At 40.8% G+C, this 10453-nt stretch overlaps 1 protein-coding gene across 1 annotated transcript; it reads left to right on the top strand.

Moving 5' to 3' along the window:
* The first annotated feature begins 855 nt into the window (after positions 1–855).
* LOC148087534 (WD repeat and SOCS box-containing protein 1-like) lies at positions 856–4973 on the top strand. Its single transcript, XM_087789124.1, has 3 exons — positions 856–1410; positions 1476–1589; positions 2598–4973. Exons 1-3 carry the CDS (start codon positions 1271–1273, stop codon positions 2707–2709), a joined length of 366 nt encoding a protein of 121 aa, XP_087645250.1. The 5' UTR covers positions 856–1270; the 3' UTR covers positions 2710–4973.
* The last annotated feature ends 5480 nt before the right edge of the window (positions 4974–10453 follow it).

The raw sequence follows: 10453 nt of genomic DNA, 5'->3' as shown, positions 1-10453 counted from the left end.
GCAGCTTTTAAAGCTGATGTTTGGACATATTTGGTTTCAAAACAAATGAAAGCAGTTACGACTTCGTCAGGAGTCATTCCACAACGCCAGTGAAAGTCCTCGGACAGTACTATAAATATATATTTTTTTCTACACACAGTATATCGCAATATACGTTGTCGTTTCCCCCTGTATCATAGTGGCTGAAACCAAAGCAGGATCGTTTTCTGCCTTTTATTAAACAGTCTCCTCCACACTGACATAAACTTTATTTTTATCCAGCCTGCTACATTTCCTAAGATTCTCTTGAGGACGATCGATGTTTATTCACTTTGTACAGAGTTGTAAATAAATAAACAATACAGTGGGATTAGAAACTCACATCTGCAGCCACATAACCGTCACTTTAATGGAATATTTCTTCACAACTTCATTCATTTATGTGGCAAGAAAGCTTCTGTTACGGGACCAGGAGACTCCCTGAACAGGTGGTCTGGGTTTATGAAAGCGTTTTTATTTAATATCTCAACACCTAAAAAACAATGCCTTGCTCTGTGTCTGTCTACCTCTTTAAAAAAAAAATAGCTTAATCTGACTAGAATCTTCAATTATTCAAGTGGATTGAATGAAAACGAGGTTAAGTCGAGGTCGAAAGAGGGAGATGGATGTCCGTGACACCCATAGATGCTAAAGTGCATGATCTGTGCTGCGGTTATAAACCATGACACGTGTTAAAAACTGTAAAGAATGACTTGAACAGTTTCTTCTGTGTGTGTGTGTGTGTGCGTGTTTGTATTTTTATGCATATTTTGCCAAAGGCGTTGAAACCCTTTGGCCATAAAATATTCTCTTGCAGTATCTGTCTCTCTGCGTCTGCTTCTGCCGGACACACGAGCCTTTTGTAATCACAGAGACACTAAAACTCTGACATGGGAAACCCGTGGAGTAACATAATGTTAATACTTGCTTTACTTTCTCTTCTTGTTTGTGTTGCATTATTGAGCTTCTTTTTTTTAAACCAATGTCTAGTTAGATGTTGATGTGATTTAAGATAATGATGTTTTGCCATTTTTTGTCTTAACTGTTTGATCAGCATGAGCCAGGTTTAAAGTTAACGCCATAATAACGATGACACTGAGCATTAAAAGTTGTTTAATTATCCATAATTACTCTTAAAAGTTGATGATAGCAAAGATAGAAGAGATTATATATTGTTTCTACTCAAGTGCTCCGCTGACGGGCGGGCCTTATGTTGCATGTGTTCCTATGGAACATGGATTAGTTGACACTGATGCAGAAGCTGGAGGGACATCACAATGACGTGGTGTCTTGTGAGTTCTCGCCAGACGGCTCGCTGCTGGCCACTGCGTCGTACGACACCCGGGTCATCATCTGGGACCACCAGCTGGGCACCATCCTGCTGGAGCTCGGGTGAGACTCCATCATTTATTGTCATCGCCAGCTTTTTTGTTTGTTTGGTGGCTTCTTGTCCTCAGTCACCTGTTCCCGCCTCCTTCTCCCATCTTCGCCGGAGGAGCAAACGACCGCTGGGTTCGCTCCGTGAGCTTCTGCCCTGATGGACGTCACATCGCCAGCCTCGCCGATGACAGGTGTGTGATCTCGTCTTCTGTCGGCTGCACTCGTGCTCACCTGAGGATCGTTGGTCTAGAAACTTGTTACAGGTTCATCAGTACATGACATTTCATCCTTAAGGAATTAATAAGAAAATACAAAAAACTGTTCAAGCGAATAATAACTTTATAAAATTGGAGAAATAAAGAAATACACTTAAAACTAGAATAACTTTATTAACATTAGATTAATAAAAGAATACACTTGAATAAAAGAATACACTTGAAACAAGAATAACTTTGTTAACATTAGATAAATAAATAAATACACTTAAAACGAGAATAACTTTATTAACATTAAAACATTTATTAACATAATTGATTTATTAACATTAACATTTTGTTTTTTTCTTTTCTTATTTTGTATGTATTATTATTATTATTATTATTATTATTTTTATTGTTTATGAAAAATTGCTGGCTACTGGAAAAAAACAATTTCCCGAAGGAGACCTCCTGAGGGATCAATAAAGTTTTACCTTACCTTACCAGAATACCTTTATTAACATTGGATTAAAAAGAATACACTTAAAACAAGAATAACATTATTAACATTAGATTTAAAAAAATACACTTCAAACAAGAATAACTGTATTAACATAAAACAATTAAATACAAATAGACTTGAATCAAGAGTGACTTCATCAAAAAAGGTGAAATGAAAAAGAAAAAAGAGTTTCAAGTTCACAAAAACTTGGTTTATTATCAAAACATATCAGCTTTCCTGGAGAAAAGGATTCAACCAATGAATCAACAATATTAACTTTCTATCCAAACGATTGTCATGTGTTGAAGCGACAGCTTCATGTGTTTGACCTTGTGTTCGTCTGCGTCAACATGGAAAGACACAATAATCCCGACAGTCTTTCCTCGCCGCTCACACGAGTCACAGTGAAGATAATCCTTTGATACGCTTCTTCATATTTCCTCGTCTCTGTGTGACTTTCTTGTCATTATCTGGTCGTGACAAATACATGTGTTTATCAGGCTCGTTCGTTTCTGGAACCTGGAGGAGCGAAGTCCACAGGCCACCAGCTCCTTATCCAGTGGTCTCTGTTGTGCCTTTTCAGCTGAAGGAGGCGTCCTCGCTGCAGGATGACACACACACACACTTACACACACACACACACTCACAGTGACTCACACCCACGAGATCACGGGTCATCCAAGTTAGTTCACGGTTACATTCTTTCGTGATGACAGAAGGAAGTCGTTGTAAATGTTTCAATGTTGTTGCTGGAGATGTTCAAGTCGACTGTAAAACACACAAATGTCACATCATTCAGTAACTACACAAAATAATCTATACTAGTCCATAAATAAATGACTATATTTATCACCAAAATCTGCAAATCTATCAAATCATTAGGTTTTACACTTTATGAAGCTTTAAAAGCTGCTGGAATCGACTGTATCCTCTCGTCCTCAGCCGGGCTGCTCATTTGGCTGCAAAAAACGTAACGACTTCTTTCGTTATATACACACAGATACAGACATTCGCACAGTATATATACACACACACACACACACATACATATATATGTATTTATACACACTCATATATATATATATATATATATATTTATACACACACACACATAGATATTTACAAACGTACATATATATTTACACAAATATATACACACAAATATATGCAGTCATACACAAGCATAGTTATGTACACACAAGCACACATACCACACACACGCATACACTAATATACACACATGCACACGTATATACACGCACACACACACACATTTATGCACAACGATATATATATTTAGTATATTCACACACATACATACATACATACATACATACATACATACAGGTGTATATACACACACATATCTAGTGGCTCGAAGTTTTTTTGCAACGTAAAAATGAACAAACTAGCGCGACTATTAACATGGTAATTAAAAATCGAATTACATTTTATATATATATTTTTAAACACTTAAGACTAAAACTATTACTATCGTAGTTCTTTTATGGTCTGTATTTTAATTAAGTGTTTAAAAAATATAAATAAAATGTAATTCGATTTTTAATTACCATGCTAATAGTCGCGCTAGTTTGTTACCAACAAACCATAAAACAGACCATAAAAGAACTACGATAGTAATAGTTTTAGTCTTGTTAGTCTGTGTATTTTCTTAGACATCAATCCTCTCTGTTTCTTATCTTAAACGCTGACATGTTTACAAGTCACAATATCAACATGAACCTTTCGACTCGAGAACGAACATTGACTCGTCCTCATGTCTGTCTTTGAACGACGTGATGTTTTCCATGGAATGACGAAGTGAATCTGTCGCCGCAGGAGTCAAGACGGCAGCGTTGGCTTCTGGGAGTTTCCTCGCAGCGTGGGCAGCCTGCAGCACATGTCCAGGATGTCCCTGCGACGCGTGATGAGCAGCCGGCAGGTGGAGGAGCTGCCCATCCCCAGACCCCTGCGAGACTACCTGACCTACAGGGTCATCTGAGCACCGGCCGAGCCCGGGCCTCCCGCTGATGCAACGCGTCGGCAAACATTAGCAAACGTCCTCAGAGTTACATCTTAAGAGAATCACGACTTTTACCCATTTTTCTCATTTATGTGTTTACTTCACAAACGACTTTTGTGTGTCTTTAGCTGGAAGGAAAAATAATTTCTAAAGTCCTATTAATGATTGTGTATATATATAGTTAACGTTCTTATAATTATTAATTTTATTAAGGGAAAACACTAAGCAAAAAGGACATTTTGTAATGAAATATACACATTTATTTAGTAATAAAAGCAATATACAGTTGAAAATAAAAAATAAATCCCTTATAAAAAGCATGGCAAAAAGTAAATTAAGTAAATAAAGTTTGCCTTTTTGCTTAGTTGCCAAAATAAAATGTTTTTTTTTTAAACCACATCACCTGAAGAGCTTGTTAAGAATACGAAAACGTTATTCATACATTTAGATTAAAAACGAGGCACATGTTCCTTCAACTTTTTTTTAAATGGATGTTACTTAACTAAAGTTGTTTTTTATGCTGTGTGTCGAAAATGTTTAATGTGTGTATCGACTTGTTGCTGACTCGTGTTTGTTCCAAGAACTGAAGCCGTTTCCTCCTGGTAAGTCGAGGGTTGTTGAAGGACATGCTCATGCGCACGGAATGAGCATGAGCACGCAAAAAGGGAAACATCTAAAAAAAACATGCGCATGCGCATCTAAAAATAACATGCGCATGCGCACCTAAAAAAAACATGCGCATGCGCACCTAAAAATAACATGCGCATGCGCACCTAAAATTAACATGCGCATGCGCACCTAAAAATAACATGCGCATGCGCACCTAAAAATAACATGCGCATGCGCACCTAAAAAAAACATGCGCATGCGCATCTTAAAATAACATGCGCATGCGCACCTAAAATTAACATGCGCATGCGCACCTAAAAATAACATGCGCATGCGCACCTAAAATTAACATGCGCATGCGCACCTAAAATTAACATGCGCATGCGCACCTAAAAATAACATGCGCACCTAAAAAAAACATGCGCATGCGCACCTAAAATTAACATGCGCATGCGCACCTAAAAATAACATGCGCATGCGCATCTAAAAATAACATGCGCATGCGCACCTAAAAAAAACATGCGCATGCGCATCTAAAAATAACATGCGCATGCGCACCTAAAATTAACATGCGCATGCGCATCTAAAAATAACATGCGCATGCGCACCTAAAATTAACATGCGCATGCGCACCTAAAAATAACATGCGCATGCGCACCTAAAATTAACATGCGCATGCGCACCTAAAAAAAACATGCGCATGCGCACCTAAAATTAACATGCGCATGCGCACCTAAAAATAACATGCGCATGCGCACCTAAAATTAACATGCGCATGCGCATCTAAAAATAACATGCGCATGCGCACCTAAAAAAACATGCGCATGCGCATCTAAAAATAACATGCGCATGCGCACCGAAAAAAAACATGCGCATGCGCACCTACAAAAAACATGCGCATGCGCACCTAAAATTAACATGCGCATGCGCACCTAAAAAAAACATGCGCATGCGCATCTAAAAAAAACACCTAAAAATAACACACAGTGCGCAGTAGCGGTTTTAGGTACGGGCGAACGGGGATACCGTTCGATAACAAAAATTAAATTATACACAATGTATATAAACACAAGCACACATATATACATATTTAAATATACTTGTTAATACATTTCAGCTTACGGCGCCAAAACATTTGTTCGATCTCGTCGACTGAAACCGTGTGTCAGCGCCGAAGCAAAACACCAGAGGAGCAACAGCAGCTCGTGACCACGGTCCACTCCAGCAGCTGGCGGCGGAACAAACGGGCCACGGTTCCGAACGATGGCTCCGAGTCCGAGCGATAACTCGCGTCGCATTTGTCGGTTCACGCACAAGAATGTCACGATGAAGTCAAATGATGAGCCGGGGTTTAGCTCCTGATCCTCCCGTCACAGGCTGGAGCAGCAGTTTCAACAAACATTCGACTGAGGCCACACATGTGAGATCCATGAGTATTGATCACCAATATTATTCTTTTTATTTGTTAAACATTGAGGCGCACAAAGCCATCAACACCAGCATGAACTGTCCAACAGGGATTTTACCGACTCACATCATCGTACAAAAACGTGTAGGTAATAGTTGTTGTTTGGGTTTTTACAACAGCAGTTAAGGAACCTTAAGAGAAAAACTGTTGTCTTATTTGTGATGTTTGTGTGATTCGTAAACAGTTGAACGGGCAATAAAATAAAAATGACAGAATGGAACAAAGTTGTGTTTTATTTAGTCTGTTTTGTGTGTGAGGAAGGCGAAAGGGGGGTGCAGGTGTGGCGGACATGATGACTGACGGTTATCCACTAATGGTTTGGATAAACTTATTTCATAGTAAGTAATTTGTATTTATATAGCGCTTTTTCAGACCAGGGTCACAAAGCGCTTAAACAATCAAAATACTCAATATAATAAACAACACAGGAGTTCCAGAAAATCAAGGGAAAATCAGCATCGCAACAAAAAGGTTGGTTCAAATCCCTCTTGAAGCAACTCAAACTCGAGTTAATGTTATTGTACTGTGAGCAGAAAACTCACAAGCTGGATTCTAACCAGCGACCTTTCTTGACGAGACCCCTACGGGTCATAACGGTGTGCGACGGCGCCCTCTGCTGGCAGTGAGAATCCAGACAGCAAGAGAAAGTTTGTAGAATTGATTCCGATTCCACTTCAGTGACAAAGAAAAAAAAAAAGGCAATTACACAAATATGTACACATCTATTATTTATTTTAAAATACTCGCGACTAGTTTGGGGTACCAGCTTTTTCACTTCAGTCTCCTGAGGTCACTTCCTGTGGTCAGGAGTGTCAGGAAAACTGGAGTCTTTTCCCAGAAGAAGTTTGAAGATGCGGGAAGTGAAAGTGTGAGAATCACGGAGTCGTTCCTAACACTGTTTCTCTGTCACTTGATCAGGGTTTATTGCTTCGGGCGTGATGTTCGGCAGGAGGAGGTCAGGCTGGTAAAAAAAAAGAAAAGAAGAAAGTTCTGACCAGTTCCAGCTTGGTCAGCAGGGGGGAGGAGGGTTGGGGGTGATGTTACTGCATGGTGTGCATGAAGCTGTCCAGGTTGTACTTGGTGTTGTACTGCTGCTGGTCCCAGAGCTACCCGAGCCCGTCCAGAGGTGGACGAAGACTGGTCGCTCTTGATCTTCTCCTCCTGCAGAAGAAGAAGAAGAAGGTGAGCACGGACGGACAGAGATGGTGAAGAGGTTGAGCAGCTGGTCGGTGCCCATGCTCTGCAAGCTGGAGTTCTCTTGGCTGATGATGGTGTTGGCGATGCTCAGCTTGAACTTCTGCAGGCCCATGATCTTCTCCTCCAGGGTTCCTCGCGTGATCAGCCGGTACACGTTCACCACGCGTTTCTGCAAACCACAATCTGGTTTAACCCTTTTCCCCCCGACCACAAGTTCATGCAGTTTATTTTCATTTTATATAAGTAATACTTCTAAAAATAGTGGCTGCTCAGATCACTTAGGTTCCACTAAGGAGCAACGGTACGGTATATTGTGATATTGTAAGAACAAGGAATATATATTTTTTGAATATACAGACCAGACCAAGATTAAGTTGTTACTGCCTTCATTTGATTTGAAACCAAAATATTTTCAATAAATAAAATTAAAAAAAGAAGATGGAGTCCACTGTATCCTCTCGTTCCCAGTCATGGCTGGAGTACTTTGTTACTCTACCATGTTATGACCGCTGCATCTAGCGGCCGGAAGTTAAATTGCAACACAAAAATGACGCTGTGAATATTTGCATGTTAATTTTAAATAAACTATTGAAATGTAAACCAAAAAAATAAATTGGATAAAATTAGTATACGACTCTTATCTGTAAATTTTTTTTTTTTTTCGCACGATACCGTTTCAACAATCAAGTGTATCTTTATATTTTTTTACACTCCACTAGTCTCAACATCTACATTTAAAGCTAGTCTTTTGAAACTAAAAACTAACTCAAACACTGCAGTATTCGTCTCATCCCCTCTTAGTGAACTCAGCACCAGAGAGGTGCATATTTAACCATCATCACGCGCCACTTTGCAGCTATTATTTTATTCTAGATACATTTTTTTTTCTATCACACATGAAGTTCAGGAGTTTTGTCGTCAGGTCTCTGGATACGTTTGTTTAGTTTTCTGCCGTCAAACTGAAACAGAAATCATGGTTGGAGAAATATTGGTCGCACCTGCTTCTTGTTCCCGCGACGAGCTTTTGGCGTCTCTGCTCGCCAGGATGGGTTTCCCCGTAACGGGCGGCGAACTGGCGTTCCGTCCCGAGGAATCCTGGCATGAGGAAGTCGAAGAGGGACCACAGCTCCAGGACGTTGTTCTGAGAGCAGAGCGTCGGTTGAAGTGAACCCACTCTGGACTCAAACCGTCGACCTCACCTGGATCGGCGTTCCCGACAAGATGACGCGGAAGTTGGCGGCGACCTGCTTGATGGCCTTGGAGAGTTTGGTTTTCCCTTTTTAATGATGTGGCCTTCGTCGAGGATGCAGTAGTTGAACTTTATGTTCCTAAACAGAGACCATGGTCATGACCACCGCAGGTGTTGCCCCGGCACGCTGGGACTGAACCCGCCGACTCACTTGAAGAAGTCGATGTCGTTCCTCACGACGTCGTACGAGGCCACGACCAGGTTGTGTTTCTTCACCTGGTGCTGGAGCCTGCGGACGCGACACAGGATGTGAGGTCACGAGCAGAAATGACGCGTCGGCGTTCAGCCGTGATCTCACCTGATCCTCTCGGTGGGTGGCCCCGTGTAGTGCAGCGGGTTCAGGTACTCTTTGGAGCAGAACTTGCTCACCTCGTCCACCCAGTGGCCGGTCAGCGTGGGCGGACAGACCACCGGCATCGGGCTGCAGTCCGCCCCCTTGGTCTTGGCGTACTCCCGCACCCTGAACCAGCAGACCCCGTTAGTGTTGCCGAACAAGAGCCGAAGATCCAAAACGTTAAAAACACTTGGTACCGGAGGAAGTGATCTTGCCGAGACCCATGTCGTCGCACAGGCTGCCGTGAAGCTTGTATTTGTTCAGGAAGGAGAACCAGTTCACGCCGTCCTAGAGGAGCCAATCAGAAGATTGGAATTTGAACGTTGTACCAGCATTTAAAAACTAGGTCAATCTGCATTGGGGTCTAAAGTAAGTAGAAGGTCGAATCGGTGGAGGTGAGAAGAAGAATTGCAAACTTTTTCTAAAGCAAAAAAACATTTGGATCTAGTTTTTGGATCCTTCAAAAGATCCATCTGCTTTAGGAGTTTTCCAATATATCTATCCATCCATCTACATCCTGGGACTTGATTTATCAACTCATCACGTGAAAATGTTTCTAGAAAAGCATTTAGAACAGAGTCTAAATAAATCAAAATAAAAACTATAATTCATGAGCAAGCAGTTTTTCTAAACTAATTTAAATTATATTCTAATGTTGATTTTCAAAACCGTATACAATATGATTTAAGTGATGAAGTGATGAAGAGTGGTGAAGTAGAGAGTGCAGACAGGGTGGAAAAAACTGTTTAAGATTCTGTTAACTAAAAAAAGTATCTATATTATCTACTACTATTTTTACAATTAGTTCTTTCATGAAACAATTCTATGCTTTAGAGTGAAGGAAACAAATAAAATAGAGCTGAAGATAATATTTTGCATTATAATAGTTTAGCCAAAAATAAAGAAATCAATTACAATTAACATTTTAAAGAAAAGTGGAACAGATTTATGATGCAGAGTAATTTGTTTTAAATAACCACTTCAATCCATGAGTCACTTTTTTTGTTTTGTCCCATTTGGCTAAATATTTCAAATGCTTAAAAGGCCAGTGATTGTGAGTGTAAATGTTGTGATGTTCTCTATTGTTACTCTCACGACACTGACCTGCTGGTACTTCCTCAGCTCGGCTTTGATGGGGACGGGTATGGTGTAATTCTCCAACTTCCTGCTGTCCAGCAGCTGCTCCAGGAAGTGGCGCTCTCTGGCTTTCTGCTGGATGAGTTCAGCCGACATGGCGCCTGAGAGAGAGATCAACACTTTTTGTTGAAGCCATGTAGATTCGTTGGTGTGTAGTTTCTGTACCTCCAGCGGCAGCAGGCGGATGAGTTTGGCGAAACACTGGGTGGCCATGAAGCGGACGCTGTCGCTCGGGTCGCTCATGCGGCCCAACACTGGCACCACCAGCAGCACGATGTAGGGGACGATGCCCACGTCCAGCTGCTCCATCACACCTGCAGGTGAACTGGTCAAGGAAAG

Source organism: Callionymus lyra, chromosome 1, assembly GCF_982586985.1.
Source record: "Callionymus lyra chromosome 1, fCalLyr1.hap1.1, whole genome shotgun sequence".
Lineage (NCBI taxonomy): Eukaryota > Metazoa > Chordata > Actinopteri > Syngnathiformes > Callionymidae > Callionymus > Callionymus lyra.
The sequence above is the reverse complement of the archived record's forward strand: the minus strand, read 5'-3'. Positions and strand labels throughout refer to the sequence as shown.